This window comes from Siphateles boraxobius, unplaced genomic scaffold (assembly GCF_051911475.1).
Source record: "Siphateles boraxobius isolate OS27281-9 unplaced genomic scaffold, OSU_SipBor_1 8, whole genome shotgun sequence".
Lineage (NCBI taxonomy): Eukaryota > Metazoa > Chordata > Actinopteri > Cypriniformes > Leuciscidae > Siphateles > Siphateles boraxobius.
In genome coordinates, this window is record NW_027509208.1 from 28,327,468 (window position 1) to 28,351,612 (window position 24,145).

A 24,145-nucleotide genomic window follows, 5' to 3' on the forward strand; every position below is an offset into this window, starting at 1 on the left:
GTCGCTCCTGGACCACAGCTGTGGACATCACCAAACCCAGGGAGCGCGCGGTAACCTTCGTCGCCCGGAGAGCAAGGTCGGTCGCGGCGCGCAGCTCATCAAAGAGCCCTGGGTTTGTCCTACCCTCGTGCATGTCTCTGAGCATCTGGGCCTGGTAGACCTGCAGAGTGGCCATAGCATGCAGTGAAGCCGCCTGTCCCGCCGCTCTGTAAGATTTCGCCACCAGGGTCGACGAAAATCTACAGGCTTTGGATGGGTGCTTAGGCTCGCCCCGAGAAGAAGCACTCTGAGGACATAGTTGCATGGCAACAGAGCGTTCAACCGGGGGAAGCCCAGTGTACCCACGGGCAGCTGCCTCATCGAGGGGAGGAAAGGCGGATGAGACCAGCGAGCGGTCCCGAGAAGACAGGGGGGTCTTCCAGGACTTCGAGATCTCATCATGCACATCCGGGAAGAAAGGTATTGGGGTTTGCCGAGGACGAGGGTCGGCGGCCTTACCCAAAAACCAATCGTCCAGCCGCGAGCGCTCAGGACAGGGTGGAGGCCTCCACTCAAGTCCGATGCTCGCGGCTGCCCGGGAAAGCATGGCCGTCATCTCCGGATCAGACTCGAGCACAGCCGTATGCACACCGGAAGGTGGCAGCTGTGACGAGCCCTCACTTCCAGAAGAGTCAAACCCGCCTAGTGATGCTGCAACAGACATGGCATCTTCCTCTGTAGCTTCAACTGAAGCCCGCGGGCCACCAGAGGGTAGACCCGCGGGAATCAGCAGTTCACTAGCGGGCACCGTCATTGAAGAGGGGGGCTGGGGTCGCGGACACATAGTCGGCGCCTTGTTCCAGACCGTAACCCTCAGATCACCCTGGCCACCAGCCGCAGGACGGGGGGTGGATGAGGGGACTCTCACTCTTGCGAGTTCACGGAGTCTCGACCGTAATGACGCGATGGTCATGTTCCCACAGAGAGAACATGAGTCATCCACGAGCGCTGCTCTAGCATGATCAATGCCCAAACATACTATGCAACGCTCGTGCCCATCAGAGTCCGATACCAATCTGCCGCAACCAGAAGTACACGGGCGAGACATCTTTAAAAAGACGTGCCACGTGTAAGCTCTTTTAGTGAGAGAAAACTCAAGTGTTGAAGCACCCGGGGAGAAACGCACCGACTGGCAGACCACTGCAACAGATCAGCAGGAAGCACGCTCTCGCCGTAGATCGCCGTCACACCAACACTCGAGGTACTCGTTTGTAAAGCTGACAATTCAGAGATGGCTTGTGGAGAGAAGAATACACTTGGCTCCGAAGCGAAAACATATCTGCTTGCTGCCGGCTTCCTCCTTTTATACCCACGAGGTGGGGCGGAGTTACGCCATGCAAATTCCGCAGACCCATGGCATTTCTTTGCCATTGGCTCGTTTTGTAATACTCGAAGTTGATAGGCTTTCTAAGCGAAACCCCATTCGTCGTCATCCGACGTAACTCGGAGTGACAACGAAAGGGAACTTAACTTTAGTTGACCGAACTTAGATTCAAAGTTTACTTAACTAAATTAAATCAGTTCATTGTACTTTATAATTTGTCAGGTAAACCTTTCCAAATTTGTCAGGTAGAGTACACTTTTCAAAATAAGTTAGTTAAACTAAAAAAAAAACATGCAAAAAGATAACAAAAAATAATGAGTTAAGTCAACAAACATTTTTTTACAGTGTACTGTAATTCTCTGTACGTTGGCCTACCTCAAACTACACTGTCTCGGTTGCAGATGGTACAAAATTCAGCAGCCAGCTTGTTAACAGGAACTAAGAAAAGGGACCATATCTCCCCTGAATTTGCCTCATTGCATTGGCTACCAATAAAATTTAGAGTCGACTTTAAGTTCCTTCTTTTCGCATACAAGGCTCTACATATTTCGGCCCCAGATTATATTTGTGATTTTATTAGCCCATACACAGGCTCTAGGTCACTAAAGATCTTGCGATCAGTCACTTTTATCAGTCCCTCATTCCAGGTGTAAATCAAAGGTGATCAAGCTTTCTCTGTAGTCGCTCCAAAGCTCTGGAACAATTTACCTTTAAACATCAGGACCTCTCCATCTCTGGTTGCTTTTAAATCTAGCTTAAAAACGTCCTGGTTGCGTATGCAACCCACCGTTCCCTGAAGGAGGGAACGGAGGACGTAGTCGACGGTCGACTGAATTGGGAGATCGCTAGAGAGCCTGTCTTCTTCGAGTACTATTGAACGAGCCAATGTAATTGGCGTGCGTGATTCGCATCACACACTCCGCCCCCGCGGCGCGGGTATAAATACGGAAGTGGATGCACGCACTAGTTGCTTTTCGCTGAGGAGCCGAGAGTAACCCGGGGTCAGCGGTGGTCCAGCGGTAGTGGCAAGGGGACTACGTCCTCCGTTCCCTCCTTCAGGGAACGGTGGGTTGCATACGCAACCAGGACGTTCCCTTTCAGTCGAGAACGTCAGACGTAGTCGACGGTCGACTGAATTGGGATCACCCATTGAACACGCCACTAACGCTGCCACCTTCCAGTGCCTAAACCAAAGCCTCCTGATGCCCCCGCAAACTTAAGGCGGGGAAGGACAGGGCTTAGGCCAGGGAAGTCACTGCTGTTCCTACAGGACCACTGGGAAAGCGTTCCCCGTACGTTGGAAGGAAGGGACGCTGCGGAAGCCACATCCAACCCAAGGGAGGTAATGTGGAGAATACACATATGAACTGGGCGGAAACCGGGCAGTCTAACATATGGAATGTCACTGGGGTGGCTCCAGCCTAAGACGGGGGGAGACACACCGGACAGTGACGGCAGAGAGACTCTGCCGAGGGAAGAAATGGGCTCACCGCAGGGAGCCGTATCGTGGAAGAATACACATATGGGGTCACCGAAGGGACCGCAACATATGGACCCAGCCTAACACAGGTTCCACACTGCTTACGAGTGGTAGGCCTAACACCAGACGTTCCGCACGTCCGACGTCGGAGGGGTGTGGAGGAACTCAACAGGGTTCAATTTGAAGGGAACTCAACTGGAGTAGAAAGGCGCACGTATCCAGTCCATAGGAGGGGAATGGCGCAGCAAGCCGACACTTGAACCGGGCTCATGGTGAAACTGGCTTCATGAGAAGGGAGCCCACGGGAAGCAGCGGTTCAACTAGGTGTCGTCCAGCCCCCAACTCTAGGATCTGTTTAGCAAAGTATATCGTCAACGCCCAGGCGGAGCACTTTACACTCATCATAGAGGAGCTCAACACCTAAGTGGACATGTTGCATCGCGGAACTTTGCCGAAATGAAGGCAAGCACTAAGTGCAACTTTGCATGGAAACAGCCTTCCCTCTCTGCTGAATTCCAACAGATATTTGAAGAGCCGGTCTGAGGTCTATGACTTGCATTCTGTACACGTCCAAGCGAACGGACAGAGAAGCCAGGGCTGGATCTGCCTCCTCCAGGGCAGCGCTTGCAGGCTCACCACCTGCTCCCATTACGGGAGAGGTAGGAACCTTGGGCACCATCCGAGCCGGGGTCTCAGCTTGTGAGAGTTAGCCGGCCCAGACTCCAGGCACAATACGTTGACCGAAAGCGAGCAAGTCCCTACCCTCTAGTAGAGACCACGCGAGCAGGCGAACTGATATAACAGAATTTTTAACTCACTGCCTGCAGTGGCTCAGGGGCGGTCTCTGCAGTGCAGTCGCACCAGGGACAAGGCCCAAGAGGATAAAGAGGGACACAAGGATTTACAAGACCTTGCTCCTCAGGAACCTGACGATCAGAACGTGCTTCTGCATACTTCTGCAACACGATGAGCGTCGTAAAAACACAGAGGCAACATCATTTTGAGGGTGAAGGAAAACAGCCTACTGCAACCCATTTTGCAGGAAAGAGAGCACTGAAGTGATCGAAAGCTTTCAGGATCTCCTCTGGAGAGAAGACGCACTCAACGACTAGGTTCCACTTCTAAAGGCGTAAGCACGCTACCCAATTCTAGGGGGTGCTCGCAGAAGTGATGGTAACTATCACATGTTCTTGTGATAGCCACCTGAACCTCCGCGTTCAGATGTAAGACCACCCGGAATCTCCGGGGGAAGAACGCGTGTGCCATCGTTCCCCGTCCCCGAAAGAGTTCTCAGGGGAAGTCAGGAAGGGAACCAGGTCTAGTTGGGCCAATAAGGGGCAACTATGAAGACCTGTTCCTCTCCTGACTTGGCACGTAGGTGCAAGCGACGGGCGCAAAAGACAGGAGCATTGCTCAACACAACATGTGAAGATCACTGGGCTTCAGGAGCATTTTCTGCTCAGCACTTGGGTGTGACAAGTTCACTGAGCTTCAGGAGCATTCCTGCTCAACACCTGAGTGTGATAAACTCACCGAGCTTCAGGAGCATTTCTGCTCAACACTTGAGTACGAAGAACCTCACTGAGCGACAGGAGCATTTCTGCTCAGCACTTGAGTGTGACAAGTTCACTGAACTTCAGGAGCATTCCTGCTCAACACCTGAGTGTGATAAACTCACTGAGTTTCAGGAGCATTTCTGCTCAACACTTGAGTGTGAAGAATTTCACTGAACGACAGGAGCATTTCTGCTCAGCACTTGAGTGTGACAAGTTCACTGAGCTTCAGGAGCATTACTGCTCAACACCTGAGTGTGATAAACTCACTGAGCTTCAGGAGCATTTCTGCTCAACACTTGAGTGCGAGGAACTTCACTGAGCACCAGGAGCATTTCTGCTCAGCACTGCGTGTGATGAATTCACTGAGCTACCTGTGATGGACTCACTGAGCTACAGGAGCATTGCTGCTCAACACCTGAGTGCGATGAACTTCACTGAGTTTCAGGAGCAATTCTGCTCAACATGAAGAGTGATGATTTCACTGACTTGCAGGCGCCAGGCGACCATGAGTCGCAGTCACTTTTAGAAGGCTCACTGGGGTTAAACGCATTTCTGCGGGCCCCTGGGGCAGCTGAGTCCCAGTGTTTGTCCAAGGGTAGTCCGCTCGGTTTACCCAAACACTGGCGGAAAAATAAAACCGGGGGGGCAACTGAGCGGCCCCGGAATGGTCATGACCCAGCCGGACCCAGGGGATGGAGTCTCCACTTGCCCTGGCTATAACTGTCGTGAGGCTCGATGGCGGCACGATTGAGTAAGCGGGAGGAGTGGAACAAGGCGCCCTCAGAAGCATCTGACTCCAAGGAGGAGGTGACGGGTGAGTTTGTGACATGCAGGGGAAGCTTCAACGGTCGCAATGTCTAACAACTCGAGGCACGAATGCCCGTGTAGTCGGGGGTCGCCCAGGCCCCCGTTAAAACACGCCCTTTGTACATGGCCCCTCTGTTGAAGAGGGTTTAGCAGCAGACCGGGATGAACTATAGTCACAGAGGGTGAGCTGCTCTGCCACGGTCACCTCGGGACTCGATCGTGAAGCTAGCGCTGAAGCGGTCACATATGGAGGGAGCCAAAGGCTGCGACTACCATATACCCCAGGAGCCTCTGAAAGTTCTTTCAGTGGGACCCTTTCTCACTTCAACACCAGCTGAACACATTCTCATTGGAGAGACATGTTGGACCGAGTACCTCTCCAAAGCTAGAAAAGAGATACTCAGCCCGTGGGCGAGATTACTCTCTTCCGTTGACCTGAAGACCCAACGGGCTCTGGAGCACTCGAGGGGAAGGACACTGTACTGATACTCCACCCTTAGACGCAACACACAGGATGGCCTGCGGTGCGGGAGGTAGAGATCTGAAGCACCTGTCTTTCAGGTCAAAGCTGCAGACCAATCTTGGGCCAAGATGGTCACGACCCACCCCCTAGTAGCACGAAGAACGAGTTTACAACTGGCCTTCGTACCGGCTGGAGGAGCGGCTATATCAAATCCTTCGCCAGCAGGATAAGATAAGCACGCACAAGTCAGGAGCACTGCTCAACACTCGGTGTGATGAATATCACTGAATTTTCAGGAGCACGTCTGCTCAACACCTAATGTGATGACTATCACTGACTTGAGCGGGGTAGCCGAGCCTGAGGTGGGGCAGCAAAGTAGAGAGAGTGGTGTTAGTGTGCTGTGCAACACTTACCTGTCTCCACAAGCGGCAGGGGGCGCGTGAGAAGGCGGATGACCGGGTCCTCGAACGCACCAAGCTGCCTGCTGGCGACCAAGGGGGAGCTGAGGGGTGTAAGGCTATACAGGGTCACACCCGCCAGACTGGCCCTCTTGGGACCCAGGAACAGATGAAATTGCTCTCTCTTTGAAGTGTGGGTACCGCTTGCTCCGCTTTTTTTTTTTTTTAGGGAGCCAGCGGCGGAACAGACACACACACAAACAAAGGCTCCACCCGGCCCTCACCCGGGGGGAGGGAGTGATCGTGCCACTCCAAGAGCATCTCATCCATTCCTGGGCGGCCCGCTCCGGAATGCTTTCGCTGTCGCTTGCCACCTGGCTTGGCAGCGCCTGGAGCGGGCTGGGCGTCTCTACTGCGGCCGGCTCCATGCTGAGGCCTGGGTGGAGGCTGCTGCGGAGGGCCAGCAGGAGCGGCGGCCGGAGAACGCCCACGGCGACGAGCAGGCGGAGGAGCTGCCACCGGCGGCGGGTGGAGGCAGCAGCTGGCCACCGGGGCAGGATGTGCCGGATGACCTCCGTCTGCGCTTGAGCGGCAGAGAACTGTTTGATGCAGTTCTCCACCGCGTCGCCGACCAGCCCAACCTGGGAAATTGGGGAGACCAGGAACCGAACCTTGTCCGCATCCGCCATACCAACCAGGCTGAGCCAACGAAGGCGCTACTGGACCACCAAGGTGGACATCGCCAGACCGATCACGCACGCTACGACACCCGTACCCCGGAGGGTGAGGTCGGATGCAGTGCGGTGCTCACCTATGAGCGCACGGTCTGGATTACCCTCGTGCATGCCATGGGTGCCCTAGCCTGCAGCAACGCCATGGCACGCAAGAGGAAGGGGCTTGCCCACAGGCTTTGTAAGCTCTGCCCGTCGGAACAGACGAAACTCACAGGCCTTAGGGGGTAGACGAGGATCCCCCCAAAAGGCAGCGGCCGCCGGACACAGGTGCACCTGTGTCGACAGACCGCTCCAATGGAGGGACACCTCGCAACCCTTCACCGTTCCTCCATCAAGGGTAATGAGGGGGAAAAACTAGTCAGGCAGTTTCTGGCAGAGAAAGATGCTGTTCACCACCTGACAAGCTCTCCATGCATTTCGGGAAAGAAAGGCACTGGGGCGGCGAGCTGAGAACCAGCGCGGCCCGCCCCAAGATACCTCCAGAACTCCAGATTCCAACCGAGACTGAACGGGACACGGTGGAGGTTCCACTCGAGCCCGGCAGCCTCGGCGGCCCGTTTCAGCATAGCTGATAATTCTGGATCCGGCTCGGGCAACATTGAACTCCCGGAGGGAGACAATGCAGCCGAGTCATCATCTCTAGAAGTCAGCTCACCCTGCGATGCTGCAATCGGCGTCCTGTCCTCCAGGGGAGCCCCGAGTGAAATCGCTGGCCCACCCATTACAGATGGACCAGCAGACAACACAGGAGGCTCCAGTGGTTGCAGTGGAAGGGAGGAGTGAGGAGCCCACAGGGAATGGTTACCGGGCGGGACATCCTACACTATCCTCCGGTCACCCATCCCACACAGCACCCGAGGGTGGGGCATGGTAATGGGGACTCGCTCTCCGCGAACGAAGGCGAGTCTCGCCCTCAACACTGCGACAGTCATGTTCCCACAGTGAAAACATGAGCTGTCCACAAAAGCTGTCTCAGCGTGCTGTAAGCCCAAACACGTGACACAACAGTTGTGACCATCAGAGAGAGACAGGGAACGACCGCACCCAGAAACGCACGGGCGGAATGACATCTTGAAAAAGACGCAAACGCACCCGTGTTGCTCTTTCAGAAAATAGGACCGTCACCAGTGCCGGAGCACACAGGGGAATGACCGCGGCAACACTGAACAGAGAACTGAAACAGTGAAGCACTCACTTTTCCGCCCTCTAACCAGCCATCAACACACACAAACATTTAGAAATTTGTTGCTGTTAAAACAGCAGTTGAGAGCTCAAAGCTCGCGATCACCGCTGCACTCGCGCTGTAGAACACCAGCACTGGGAGAGTCTTCCTGAAGAACACCGACACACTCGTTCGTTTTGTAGACAACAGCACTCTCAGAGACATCAAACGATCGGCTCCGAAGCGAAAGGCAACTAGTGCGTGCATCCACTTCCGTATTTATACCCACGCCGCGGGGGCGGAGTGTGTGATGCGAATCACGCACGCCAATTACATTGGCTCGTTCAATAGTACTCGAAGAAGACAGGCTCTCTAGCGATCTCCCAATTCAGTCGACCGTCGACTACGTCGGACGTTCTCGACTGAAAGGGAACCAATTTTTTCTCTCTTGCATTCGAGTAATGTTGTGGACGTATTTTAAATTAGTCAGTGTTCTACGTTATGTATGTATGTTTGTATATACACAGAATGATTTTGATACTTGATTTTTATCTCCTTTTTTCTACTACTTTTCTCTTTATTTTATTTGATTGATTTATTTTATTGTACTGTAAAGCACTTTGGATCAACTACGGTTGTGTTAAACTTGTGCACTATAAATAAAACTTGACTTGACTTGACTTGACTATTTCATACTATTAAGGGACTTCTGAGAACTACTATATACAGGTCAGGTTCATAATTCATGTGAATAAGGCATGATGTATAATTAATTCTAAAGTGAAGATCATGGTAACCCACTAGTTATGACACAAGTTTTACCAAATCCTTCAGAAGGAATTACTAATTATTTGTATCAGTATTCTAAAGTGAAAATCATGATGACTGTCTAGTAATGACTGATGTCACTGTAAGCTTTGGAGATTTGTGGAAGGTTCTAGATAGTAATGACTCAAATATTACTACATCCTTCTAAAGGAATTACTAATTATTTGGAACAGTATTCTGCAGTGAGGATCATGGTAGCCAACTAGTAATGCAGCCAAATTCGTCCGATGGAATTACAATCCTGTTTCTTGTTAGTTAATTGTAGATAATAGAATGTTAGTAATGCGTTACTCATTTGTTCCTTTGTAGTTATTTACTAATGACAGAACAGTATTCTAAAGTGTTATCCAATAAATATATCCTTTCAAACTCCTTTGTTCCAGACTCGATCAGAATCTGAGATAATGTTTAGTCTGAGACCAGGCCCAGTCAGTGTCTAACGATTTGGGAATTTTGGGGTACTGATCGTTGGTTAAATGTAGATAAAAAAATCTGTGGGAAAGCTCAACTACCACTCATTTGTTTCTGGGACTGGGACGTTCTGATTTAATGTGAGTGGAGATTATCGTATATTGTCTGCATTTCGTCTCTTAATTTTGCAGGTACTGAGTGGACGGGCCCCAAAAAACGCATGCTGGCAGGTGTCATCACAGATTATTTCTTTGGTTTTGGCTACATCCTCCTTGCAGGGGTGGCCTACCTCGTCCGAGACTGGCGTAAACTGCAGTTGGCCATATCTGCCCCTGGCTTCCTCTTCGTGTTCTACATCTGGTAAGTTGGAGAGGAGCTGAAAACTCTTCTACAGCAAACACAAATAGGCCACATAGGACACATATTGACTTTTCTAATACTGCACAGGAAGAGGGAAGGAGAGAGCGGATGAGGACAATTTGGGATGTTTATAAATGTATCTTATGTAAAGGCATGAGACTTAAGTGTCCATAATTGTCCAGGTACTTTTGAGGCCATGTGTTCTTGTTATGCATGTTTTTTTGTGTGTATTCTCAGGGTGCTTCCTAAGTCTGCCCGTTGGTTAATGGCCAATAAGAAGCATGAAGAGGCATTGGATCTAATTCGCAAGGCGGCACTTATTAATGGCAAACCTCTGGTGGACAACAACTTTGAACTCTGTCAGGTGTGGCATACTCTTAGTCTCACTAGTCAGATTTTTGACTATACTGACATGACTATTTTACGGAGCCCCTAAAGGGACGTGATGGTGGAAAAAATTTGGGATGGGAGAAAAAAATATTTGTAAAATTTTTTGCGTTCCCTCGTGTAGATATTTGGGTTCCCTTACAAAACTTTTGCATTCCCTCGCAAAGATATTTGCTTTCCCTCGCAAAAACTGTTGTGAGCTCGCCTCGGACAGACACGTCCTGTGTAATGTCCCACTTGGCAGTGTTTCAGACAGCTCCGTACGTTAATAGTGTTTGACGGCGTTTCATAGTGTTTGAACTTGGACTCGAATATAAAGAAATGCGGTAAGTGAGTGCTTAAAGAGTTCAGTAAAGTTGGCAATATATTCGCAGATTCGAACTTCCCAGATCAATATATTCGTGAGCTAAACGTTGTTAAAACACAAAAGACACCTATTTACAATCACTGAAACGTAGACAATGAGCTACAACTCAATTTTCCTCAAAACGAGCAGGCAGTTTGTTTTGCCTTCTGTGTTTGTGCACCTTGTGTTTTCTTGTTAATCAGTTTCACTTACGTGTCATCATCCTCATCAGTCATCATCACTCACCGTGTGCACCTGTTGTCAATTAGTCTCATTATTTGTCTGTGTATAGAGTCTCCCTAGTTTCAATTCTCCCAGGTTGGTTCTCGTCAACACTGAGTTGTAGTTTTGGTACATTTCTGTTTATATTAAATTCCTGTTGTAACTTCATCCTGTCGTCTGAGTCTGCTTCGACGTGCCTCACGCAGCCAAAAGCGTGACAGAAGAACCGACCCCAAAAAACCCAGCCCTGCCTCCACCATGGCCCCTCCCTTTGTCTCTGCCCTGACCGCCTGCACAGCCTGCTCCGCCTTGGACTCCCGAACTGCCGGTACCATCCTGGATCAGACCCTGCTGACCCTTCTGCCTGGAACCTCTTCTTCTCCCAGTAATCAACCGACCTTCTCCAGCCCTTCGCCCACACGTGTTGAGTTGTATTAACATGGAACCCTAACTTTTAACAAGCAGAATCACAGAAGGAAAGAGAAATGCAATAACTACAACTGACTTCAGCCACAGCTGAGATTAAATCAACTGAAGAGAAAAGAAGACATTAAATCTCTGAAGATCTCTGCAGAGGAGGATTAAACAACTCAAACAGCATTACCAGCTTCACTTATTACTAACCAGATTTACTTTATTTAATTTCCAATTGGATGAAATCAAGAGTAATGTTTGCTTTAGTTGGGCTCTTGACCCTTGACTCTTTAATATTAGATTTTCTCTGGCTGTTGTAACTGTGTGTTTATAATGCACTGTAGTTGTAGCAAAAAAGCCAAGAGAAAATGAGATCAGGAGATGTTAGCTGTTTATTGATGATGACAATGACATCATCACCCAATAATAGCCTGAATCCCTATCTTAATCAGTGTCTAATGCTTTGATTTTTTAGTTCTTGTGTTTCTAATATTGTTTTATTCATAATATAATCCATTAGATTTTACAGTATGAGATCTATCAGTGTTGTTTATCAAATAATATACTTTGTTTAAAAAAAATATTTAGTGCACAAAAACCTGATGCACACTGACATCAGGTAACAGCATATGAATCTCAACAATGACAATCAAACAAAATATCATGATAATCAGATCAAATCATAAAACAAGTTACAAAAAATCCAGCTACATAATGTATTAATACCGCAATGCATGCTGGGAGATGTGGTTGAGTTTTGATTGGTGGCACCCAGCATGCACTGCAGCATGAAGTATTTCATTTATTGTCACCATTGTCGAGAGTCATACGCTGAGTCTTGATGTCTAAGAAATAATGTAAAGAAAAAGTTTAATGCACTATTTTTTTTAAATCCTTTATATTATTTGATTAACACTGTTGGATCTTACGCTGTCAAGTCACAATGCTACTATATTTAATAAAAATAATCCGCCAAAATATTTGACACTGATTCAGATCAGGGATTCAGGTCACAATTGTTTACCATGATTACAACCTCATCAATAGATCTCATTTTCTCTTGGCTTTTTTGCTACAACTAATGTGCATTATAAACACTCAGTTACAGCAGCCAGAGAAAATCTAATATTAAAGAGTCAAGGGTCAAGAGCCCAACTAAAGCAAACACTAATCACCATCATGGTGACTTAAAATACAACTTGATTTCATTCAAACGGAAATTAAATAGAGTCAATCTGGTTAGTAATATGTGAAGCTGGGATAGCTGTTTGAGTTGTTTAATCCTCCTCTGCTGAGATCTTCAGAGATTTAATGTCTTCTTTTATCTTCAGTTGATTTAATCTCAGTGGTGGCTGAAGTCAGTTGTAGTTATTGCGTTTCTCTTTCCTTCTGTGATTCTGCTTGTTAAAAGTTAGGGTTCCATGTTAATACAACTCAACATGTTTAGTTTCAGCTTGTGTAAAAAGTTAGGGTTCCATGTTAATACAACTCAACATGTTTAGTTTCAGCTTGTGTAAAAACTAAAGTGGTATAGGGAAACGGGTTTCCACGCGATTTGCGAGAAAAGTCAACTAATTTGGGTTAAAACATCAAAGAATAAGTAATGATCACTCGTAAGTTTAATTAGAAACAAATCTGGGTTTACAGTGTAAGGGGGCTTTCCCACTGGCAGTTTAGTTCGGAACGGGGCACGGTTCGCATGAAAAATCGCTAATGTGAACGCTGTCATGTGGACCTGGGTGCGCACTGGATCCCGAACCTGAGACTACCTGGAGGAGGTGGTCTGAGTTCGGTTGCTCCCGAACTGTGCTGCGGTTCGCGTGTATGTGAAAGCAACACGGATTCGAGTGCGCACTTGTTCAGAAAGTAAACGCTTGCGTTTTAGCCGATTATTATGTATTTAGTTAAATAAAACACACGTACGGGATGAAGATTTACCTTGGATACGAGCAAGAGTGAGTCTGCAGTGTATTTGTGCGTAGTGCGTGCAATCAGGGCAACAAATTATTGGAAATCCACTGTCTCCTCAAAAGAGTTCATTTGCAAGCAACGGAAAGACAGCTTATGCGACAAACACACAGTTAGCCTGCGTTGTTTACCCAGCTATGCATAATAGCACCAAATTAATAAAAAATACAATATATTGACCTGCGTCATTTTTTCTATCATGCGCCGTGCACGTTTACAATGACATAAGATACACGCAAACGCACCAGAGTTCGAAAGAATCAAGTTGAGTGTGAAACCAGACCAACGCTGCGAGGGGCGCCGGGAACAATCGCGCCCGGGCTCGGACCGCAGCAAACAAGCCCAGTGTAAAAGCCCCCTTAGTCTCCTCATTTGTCTGTGTATATAGTCTCCCTAGTTTCAGTTCTCCCTGGTCGTTTCTCGTCAACACTGAGTTGTAGTTTTGGTAGGTTTCTGTTTATATTAAATTCCTGTTGTCACTTAATCCTGTCATCTGAGTCTGCTTCGACATGCCTCACGCAGCCAAAAGCGTGACACAGGCGGCTGAAAGACAAGTCCGAGTAAGGTACCGTCTGCAAAGTGTAAAACCCAAAACCCTTTTGCACATTTTATATTATGTAAAATATTCAATAACTTCGCTGTAACACACTGTAGTGCCACCAAATTCAGCTCAAACATCACTACTCTCCTGCTGGTTATACTACAACAGTTAGTTTGATAAAAATGCATAATTGTTGTAATTGTTGTAGTGTAATGCCATCAAATTCAGTGAGCAAATATCATACAAAAGCTATGGTTGTAACTATAATGTTAGCTGCAAACATCATTTGTGTAAAGAATAGGCCTACTTGTTTTTTTTTATGTGCTACTGCTTGCCAGACTAAGTGTTGTATAACCAGCATGAGAGCAGTTATGTGTGAACTGAATTTGGTGTCAAGTCAAGTCACCTTTAATTATATAGCGCTTTTTACAATACAAATTGTTTCAAAGCAGCTATACAGAGATAACAGGAAAGTAAAGTTGTAATAGTATTGTTAAATTCTAAATTAAATGTTAAATGTCCCCAACTAAGCAAGCCAAAAGCCAATGGCGAATAAAGGCGAAAAAAGGCGACAGTGGCAAGGAACCAAAACTCCATCAGGTGACAGGAGAAAAAAACCTTGGGAGAACCCAGGCTCAGTCAGGGCGCCAGTCCTCCTTTGGCCAACAAACGAAAAGTGGATGATTATGATTTAGGCGGCATAATAGGTCAGAAGTCAGATTGGATCAGAACTTTCACAATAATTATCCAGTTCATCTGGTTAGGGGTTGGAGTCATCACGCCGATATGGAGACGAGTTTGTTGAGGTGTCCATGAGGCCTTCACAGTGTTGATGAGGCTGGCACTTCAGGGATGCGTTGTCGTCGTGTCCATGTGATGGTCCTTCCTCAGATCTGGATATGGTCTGGATCCGGCAGTTTGCGGTAAACCTCGGGATAAACAGAGAGACTAATATTAGCGTAGACGCCATCCTTCTTATGATGTACAAAGTACATTAGGATTTATGGGAAGTGTTCCTGGTTCCGGCTGATCTAAACTATGCAGCCTAACATTGAATTATAGCAATCTATAATGTGTTATGTGTATGCTAAGCCAAAGAGATGTGTTTTTAGTCTAGATTTAAATTGACAGACTGTATCTGCTTCCCGGACCACGTTAGGAAGATTGTTCCAAAGTTTTGGTGCCAAGTAGGAAAAGAATCTACCGCCAGCAGTTGATTTAGATATTCTAGGTATTATCAACTGGCCAGAATTTTGAGATCGTAATCGACGTGAAGGACTATAATGGGTTAAGAGCTTGCTCAAGTACTGCAGAGCTAAACCATTTAGTGCTTTGTAAGTAATCAGCAATATTTTAAATTGTATACGATGTTTTAAAGGGAGCCAATGCGGTGTTGACAGAACCGGGCTAAATGGTAAGAACTGCGTTTTGAACTAGCTGTAGTTTGTTTATTAAGCGTTCAGGGCAACCACCCAGCAGAGCATTACAATAATCTAGCCTTGAGGTCATGAACGCATTAACTAATTGTTCTGCATTTGTCAATGAGAGCATATGACGTAATTTAGATATATTTTTAAGATGGAAAAATGCGCTTTTACAGATACTAGACACGTGACTTTCAAATGAGAGATTGGTATCAAAGAGCACACCCAGGTTCCTAACTGACGACGAAGACTTAACAGAGCAGCCATCAAGTATTAAACAGTATTCTAGGTTATTGCGTGTGGAAGTTTTTTGTCCAATAATTAGAATCTCTGTTTTTTCAGAATTTAGTAGTAGGAAATTACTAGTCATCCAATTTTTTATATCAGCTATTTTTTATATCAGCTATTATATCAGTGTGTTACAGTGAAGTTATTGAGTATTTTTCATAATATAAATGCAAAAGCACATTTTATCAAACTAAGTGTTGTAGTATGATCTGGAGGAGACCATTGATGTGTAAACTAAATTTGGTGACACTACAATGTGTAGCATTAAAATTAATGACTATTTAACATTTTTGGGGGGGTTTTGCACTTTGCAGACGGTCCGTTCGTACTTCTCTTTCAGCCGCCTGCTAATAGAGATCAATTTATAATATAAAGCTCGCTTTGAGGAAAATTTGGTTGTAGCTCGTTGTCTACGTTACTATGATTGTAAATCATTTGTGTTTGTCATTTGTGTTTTAACAACGTTAAGCTCACGAGTTATTGTTCCGGTAAGTTTGAATCTGTGAATATATTGCCATCCTTACTGAACTCATAAGCACTAACTGACTGCATTTCTTTATATTTGAGTCCAAGTTCAAACACCATGAACCGCTCAATTGTTAATGGACGGAGCTGTCTGAAACGCTGCCAGCCGATCATTAAATGGGAAGTGTATGTCAGAGCTCACAACAGTTTTTGTTTGGGAATGCAAATGTCTTTGCACTGGAACGCAAAGTTTCTCGAGGGAACGCAAAAGATTTGAAAAATATTTTTTTCACCCATCCCAATTTTTTTCCATCACCATGTCCCTTTAGGGGCCCCGTACTATTTGACTATTACTAACATGTAAAGTGAAAAAACTAAAGTTTCTATCAAAACTTGTTTTCAAAGAAGATTTAAAGCATCACTTAACTCCTCGGCTTCAGGCACTGCAATGATGTGCCCACTGGCACAGACAGTTGGCACAACACAACATGGGGTTAGGTTTAGCTTGGAAATCGAGCTGAAAAAAATCTTAAAGGCATAATAATTTGTCATCATTCATTTACTTATGTCACTTCTAATTCCATGGAGCAACAAATGAAAATGAAATACAATAAATGATAGCTTCAATAAACAGCACAAAAGCATCCTATAGCCAGAGTTTTCAAACCCTTCTAAGACCTTCCCCGGCATTGCTCATTTTAGATCTACCTTATTTGACAAAACTGAATTAATTCAAGAGCTGATTAGTTGGGTACTCCATGACCTGAACTGGGTATGTCCAAGGGAAACATCCCAAATGTTCGGATCTTTTCTTCCATTCTGTGACGAACATACTTCCGTGTGAAACAGATTATTAAAAAAGTTGTTGATTGGATGGAGGCAGATCTGAAGGTAAGCTTGCAGTCGATAGTAAGAAAAGGGCAGGGTTTAAGCAGAGTGATTGGAGAAGTCCGGAAGTTAGGGCAGAGATGACAAATGCCTAACCCACCACAAACCTAACCTTTGACACCACTTAGCTAATTTTTGAAGTGAACTTTTGCCTGTATGACGATTAGATTTACTGTTTTCTACTGCCACTGTGAATTTGAGAATGAGAATATTGAATGACACATCTGGTGTGCAATACCTGTGAGTTCTCGTCTGGTGTGCGATCAGCTGCAAAGGATTCCAAAAATAGTACAATGTTTAGAGGGCTTTAGGAGCTCATTGGAGGGAAAGATTACAAATTAATAACATAAATTTTGTTGTTTCTCACACAAATCATATGGCTTCAGAAGAGTTACAACATAATGAACTAAGAACTGCTTTTATGATACTTTCATAATGCATTTGTGTCCATTTGTGTTTTGTGACACAAAGTCCACATTCATTGTAATTGAATGGAAGAGTGATGAGTAGTTTTTTGTTCTGGGGCAGAATGGCATACAGGTTTTGAACAACATGACAGTGAGTAAAGAATAGAAGAATTTTCGGACCTACTCTATATTAGATGTCTTTAACTACTATGTACTAACATTTAAAGTAAACATTTTATACACTGCACTTATTGTGTACATAAAATTTACGCTGTACTTATATTACTATAATTACCTGCATGTTATTATACCTTTAATTAATTTCAGTAATTGTATCTATATTTACACTGTTAACCCTTCCCTTACACCTTAACCCAGCCTTAAACCCACCCATTCCACTAAACCTGTCCTTAACCTTACCCATATCCCTTTTGCAATAAATCAAAATTACGTACATTGTACTTATTATTTTTTATATAAGTAAATAGAAGTTAAAGACATTACACATGACATATGATACTATTTTATGTAACGTTATACGACAGTGTACTGTTGATATATAGCCAAAAAAAAACATCTGAATTTAAAACAGCAAACCAGTGGACAGCTATACATTAAACTTTATTGTATAGCAGTAAACTGAGGAAAATATTTGCTAATTTGACTCCTTCCTCAATGAAACGAATAACTAAACGCTTAATAGCGTGCAATATTTACACATAATACTGCATATTTCAATTATATGACTTTAAAGTGTCAAAATATCACTTACCTGAATGAACAGTCGTGAGGAAAGCAGAGTAAATGGCACCCGCGTGCGTCTCCGCATCGCAGTCAAATTCGCGCCGTAGTCTCACTCCACCAATAGGAGGGAAGATGCATAGCAACCTGAGGTGTGTAACGTCGGATGTCTGCCGCACTTGTTTTCAGGATTCCTGTGTTTTTCCATGTATACGCCAAATGTTTACCACAAGTCAGTGTTTCTCACTGTGTGACATAGCTCAACCACATATGGTTCTCATGTGTTTATTGTTATCTGGGCCATACCTCAAAATGAGTTGCGAACCAAGAGAGCATTTCCCACAGATTTTAAAGTTATGGCATAACAAATATGGTCACAATTTGGCCCATATCTGTTCAGCCATGCCACATCTAGGCCATATGTGCCAGATAATACCCACATGTGGCCCAAACATGCTTGCTATATGGGCTTATACAAAGTGTGACTGTTGTGAATCAATTCACTGAAGGTAAGCTGGTGAGGACCCAAACGCAAACTTTAATTATAAACACAAAACAAAGGCAGGACAAGGTGTGAAACAAAACAAGAACAACGGCAGGAACATTCAAGACTAAAAACATTCAGGACTAGAAACATTCAATCCACGACAAAGACACAGGGCAAACATGAGGGCTTAAATACACTGACTAATTACAAGACAAGGAACACCTGTGAACAATGATCAGACAATTAACAAATGACAAGACACATGGCAGGATCGCATGACAAACAGGGAATCACATGACAGACAAGAACAAGGAACAAGACACAAAACCACACCATGACAGTGACCAAATTTTCATTTTTGGATGAACTTACCTATTATGGAGCAATGGAGTTGTATTTGCATCTGGCATGTAACAGAGTTACAGTTCTCTTCAGAGATGAATATTCAAAATAGTCTCCAACTTGTAATACTGAGTTATGTAGTTTAAGAATACCTTAAGTTAAAATGGGTTTGTGTTGTTTTGCAGAGCGCAAAAAACTCAGAGAAAATGCAAGACCTGAGGAAGTACTCTGTCATCGATCTGGTCCGAACGCCCAGAATGAGGAAACAGTCCCTCATTCTCTTCTACTTGTGGTAAAAAAATTCTCTACTTGAGAATTAATTATTTAACATTTGGACTTTTAGGAACCTCCTGGTTGCGTATGCAACCCACCGTTCCCTGAAGGAGGGAACGGAGGACATAGTCAACGTCGACTGAATGGGGATTGCGTCAGAGAGCCAATGTTCTTCAAGTACTATTGAACGAGCCAATGTAATTGGCGTGCGTTATTCGCATCACACACTCCGCCCCCGCGGCGCGGATATAAATTTGGAAGTGGATGCACGCACAAGTTGCTTTTTGCTGAGGAGCCAAGCGTAACCCAGAGTCAGCGATGGTTCAGCGATAGTGGCAAGGGGACTACGTCCTCCGTTCCCTCCTTCAGGGAATGGTGGGTTGTATACGCAACCAGGACGCTCCCTTTCAGTCGATTATGTCAGACGTAGTCAACGTCGACTGAATGGGGATAACCTTTGAAAACGCCAATGAAGCTGCCACCTTCCAGTGCCTAGACAAAAGCCTCATGATGCCCCCGCAATTTTAAGGCGGGAAAGGACAGGGCTTAGGCCAGGGAAATCACTGCTGTTCCTACAGGACCACTGGGAAAGCATTCCCTATACATTCGAAGGAAGGGACGCTGTGGAAGCCACATCCTACCCGAAGAAGGTAACGTGGGGAATACACATATGAACTGGACGGATGAACGGGCAGAATGACATATGGAATGTCACTGGGGTGGCTCCAGTCTAAAACGGGGGGAGACTAACCGGACAGTGACGGCAGAGACTCTGCCGAGGGAAGACACAGGCTCGCCGTAGGGAGCCGTATCGTTGAAGAATACACATATGGGATCACCGTAGGGACCGCAACCTATGGACCCAGCCTAACACAGGTTCCACACTGCTTACGAGTGGTAGGCCTAACACCAGATGTTCCGCACGTCCAACGTCAGAGGGGTGTGGAGGAACTCAACAGGGTTCGTATTCAGGGAACTCAACTGGAGTAGAAAGGCACACGTATCCAATCCATAGGAGGGGAATGGCGCAGCAAGCCGACACTTGAACCGGGCTCACGGTAAAACTGGCTTCATGAGAATGGAGCCCACGGGAAGCAGCGGTTCAATCTAGGTGTCGCCCAGCCCCCAACTCTAAAATCTGTCAGCAAAGCACTCTGACAACACCCAGGCGGAGCAAACACTCATTATAGAGGAGCTCAACACCTAAGTGGACATGAGCATCTCGGAATTGTTCACCGAAATGAAGGCAGCCATCATTAGTGGGCCAACTTTGCTTGGAAACAGCCTTTGCCTCTCTGCTGAATTCCTAACAGATAAGAGCTGGTGTGAGGTCTAAGGCTTGCATTCTGTACACGTCTAAACGCTATGAAGCAGACGGACAGAGAAATCCAGGGCTGGGCCTGCCTCCTCCGGGGCAGTGCTTGTAGGCTCACCACCTACTCCTATTACGGGAGAGATAGGAACCTTGGGCACAATCCAGGCCGGGGTCTCAGCTTGTGAGAGTTAGCCAGCCTGAACTCCAGGCACAATTTGTTGACCGAAAGCGAGCAAGTCCCTACCCTCTAGTAGAGACCATGCAAGCAGGACAATTGATTTAACAGAATTTTGAACTCACTGCCTGCAGTGGATCAGGGGCGGCCTCTGCAGTGCAGTTGCACCAGAGATAAGGCCCAAGAGGATAAAGAGGGATGCAAGGATTAACAATACCCTGCTCCCTCAGGAACCTGACAATCAGGGCGTGCTACCCACGCTGTGACCCTGGAGCGGGCTGGGCGTCCCTACTGCAGCCGGCTCCATGCTGAGGCCTGGGTGGAGGCTGCTGCGGAGGCCCAGTGGGATTGGCGGCCGGGGAACGCCCTCGGCGACGAGCAGGCGGAGGAACTGCCACCGGCGGCGGGGTGGGCGACAGAGAACTCTTGGATGCAGTTCTCCGCCGCGTCGCCGACCAGCCCAACCTGGGAAATTGGGGAGACCAGGAACCGAACCTTGTCCGCATCCGCCATATCAACCAGGCTGAGCCAACGATGGCGCTCCTGGACCACTAAGGTGGACATCGCCAGACCGATCGCGCACGCCACGCCACTCGTGCCCCGAAGGGCTAGGTCAGATGGAGTGTGGTGCTCACCTACTGTATAAGCGCACAGACTGGGCTACCCTCGTGCATGTCCACGGGTGCCTTGGCCTGACAGACCTGAAGCAATAGCTTTGCAACCCTTCACCGCTCCTCCATCAAGGGTGGTGAGAGGGAAAAGCTATTCAGGCAGTTTCTGGCAGAGAAAGGTGCCGTCCACAACCTGGTAAGCTCTCCATGCATTTCGGGAAAGAAAGGCACTGGGGCGGCAAGCTGAGAAACAGCGCGGCCCGCTCCAAGATACCAAGCCTCCAATTGAGACTGAACGGGACACGGTGGAGGTTCGACTCGAGCCCGGCAGCCTCGGCGGCCTCGACAGCCCGTTTCAAAATAGCTGACATATCTGGATCTGGCTCGGGCAATGTTACACTCTAACACAGCCGAGTCGTCATCTCCAGAGGCCAGCTCACCCTCCGATGCTGCTTTCGACGTCTTATCCTCTGGATCACCCGATCACCCATCCCACACGGCACCCGGGGGTGGGGCATGGTAATGGGGAATCGCGCTTTGTGGACGAAGGCGAGTCTCGATCTCAACACCGCGACAGTCATATTCCCGCAATGAGAACATGAGCCGTCCACAAAAGCTGCCTCAGCGTGCTGAACATATATATATATATATATATATATATATATATATATATATATATATATATATATACATATATACATATTTATATACACATAAATATATAGCTCAAACACGTGATGCAACAATTGTGACTGTCAGAGAGGAAAAGGGAACAACCCCATCCAGAAACGCACAGGTGGAATGACATCTTGAAAAAGACGCAAACACACCCGTGTTGCTCTTTCAGGAAATAGGACCCGTCACCAGTGCCGGAGCACACAGGGAACTGATTGTGGCAACACTGAACAGTGAACTGAAACAGTGAAGCACTCACTTTGCCACCCTCTAACCAGCCGTCAACACACACAAATATTTAAATATTTGTTGCTGTTAAAACAGCAGTTGAGAGCTCAAAGCTCACGATCACCACTGCACTCGAGCTGTAGAAACCACCAGCACTGGGAGAGTCTTCCTGAAAAACACCGACACACTCGCTCGTTGTAAACAACAGCACTCTTCAGAGACATCAAACGATCGGCTCGGAAAGCGAAAGGCAACTAGTGCGTGCATCCACTTCCATATTTATACCCAAACCGCGGGGCGGAGTGTGTGATGTGAATCACGCACGCCAATTCCATTGGCTCGTTCAATAGTACTTGAAGAACATTGGCTCTCTGACGCGATCCCCATTCAGTCGACATCGACTACATCTGACGTTATCGACTGAAAGGGAACCATTGTTCCCATGTTCAAAATTCAGGTCTAGAATTCTCAGTGTAAAAATTGAACAATACAAAGTATGAATTGGAAGCTAATTTGCAGTTATTGAGTAAAGGGGGTTTGGTAATGCTCTAATTCAGTCGTATATTCCAGAATTTCCTGCTTTGGCTCTCATTTCCCTAAGTTTAGCATGTTTCTCTTTTATTGTTTCAGAAAATGATCATGATAATAATAATAATAATAATAATAATAATAATAATAATAATAATAATAATAATAATAATAATAATAATAATAATAATAATAACTTCTGCCATAGTTCTGAAGTTGGGGTTTTCCCTTATTCATTTTTAGAACTTACAGACTTACTTCATAACAGGAATCACCTACATTCCTGCTTCACAAGATGGTGACATTTGATTATGCTGATTTTGTTTGTTACAGGTTTGTGAACGTCCTGGTGTACTATGGGCTGTCACTCAATATTTCAGACTTTGGTATGAATATCTACTTGACACAGATGATCTTTGGTTTGGTGGAGATGCCAGCACGTACCATTACTCTCTTCACCCTAAACCGCTCACGCAGGATATCCCAGTTAGCATTCTTGGCAGTAGGCGGCCTGGCCTGCCTTCTAACCATATTCATTCCAGATGGTAGGTGAAAAACCAAACCTTTAACTAGAACTCTAAAATCATTTTGACTCTAAAGGTCCCCTTTTTTACTGGTTGTTATAATTGATCTCATTTTGTGCCAGTTATATTTGTTTTATATTAGTACTTCTGAAAACAGTTGGTTCCTGACATTGTCTCTTTGACATTGTGTTTCCTGGTTTGAGATCTGCAGGTTTTAGGGGCCAGTGCAGGGCCTTTTTTCAGCCCAGAACCACCTTTTCTGTTGTAGAAACAGTAACAGGTCGAGCACCAGTTCTGGCACACTGTTGGTAGGAAATAAAATGGGAGCATGGTTATTGTTTCTCTATTGGCCGTTGAGACACTGTATCTAGAAATGTATAACATTTCACATGTAAGGAAACTTTATTTTCCTACAGCTTGTGGTTTCTTGCCGATGCTCTGGAAAAATAAAGATACCCAAAAGATGTTGGCATGCAAAGCAACAGTGTGGATGAGTTACCATTGGTTTTACTTGATACATAATAATTCCCTCCAATAAACAGACCACAGTCTCCATTTGATGTAATGATGTCATAGCTCCTCAGTGATCATGCCATTGTTTACTACTGTTGAAGGAGCAAAGCCTGGAGAATTGTGGGCCACATTTAAAAACTGGGACTTACGCAAACCTTTTATTTAATTTGGAGAAAAAAAAATATACCATAATTGAAATAAGGATTTAAAATAAAGATTAGTGTGGGTAACCTTCCCCTCCAGGCAATCAGTTGTTGTGAAACAAGACCATCTCTTTATTTCATAACAAACCTCACCCATCCTTAATTTCTGTTCTCATAGATCTGTCCATTTTTCGCACTGTACTTGCCATGGTGGGCAAGTTTGGCATCACAGCATCACTGTCCATTGTGTACATTTACTCAGCAGAGGTCTTCCCAACAGTAATAAGGTGAGCAAGGGCAAGTGTTTCAAAAAGTGTAATAACTTTATATTTAAACCTGCTTGGCTTTCTTTAAATATGAAAAATATGAAAAACTTGGACAGTAATACAATTCAGTCATTAATGAAGACTGAATAATCATAAGGTTCTATAATCTGAGCTGATCCAAAAAAAAAATAGTGAGTTACCTCATTGTATACTGCTCACACTCTGCTGAACAAAAAACAAAAACAGCCTAAGGCTGTTTGTTGTTCTCCTATGCAAAGTTAGGTCTGTTCTGAAGGCATTACAAGAGTTTTGGGCGATTTTCACCTGATTAAGCTGAGAGGTAAATAAGATAAACACCAGCTTGGCCAAGATGAAATAAACCATCTAAGATCAGCAAACCCTCTTAAACTGG

At 45.9% G+C, this 24,145-nt stretch overlaps 1 protein-coding gene across 1 annotated transcript in view; it reads left to right on the forward strand.

The window, feature by feature from the left end:
• Nucleotides 1–24,145, forward strand: part of LOC143729142 (organic cation transporter protein) — a 52,088-nt gene that overhangs the window by 11,624 nt on the left and 16,319 nt on the right. The window contains exons 4-8 of the mRNA XM_077220237.1: nucleotides 9,394–9,562; nucleotides 9,800–9,926; nucleotides 18,668–18,774; nucleotides 22,621–22,832; nucleotides 23,646–23,754. Coding sequence (XP_077076352.1) covers nucleotides 9,394–9,562; nucleotides 9,800–9,926; nucleotides 18,668–18,774; nucleotides 22,621–22,832; nucleotides 23,646–23,754 — 724 coding nt within the window. The remainder of the gene's footprint in view (nucleotides 1–9,393; nucleotides 9,563–9,799; nucleotides 9,927–18,667; nucleotides 18,775–22,620; nucleotides 22,833–23,645; nucleotides 23,755–24,145) is intronic.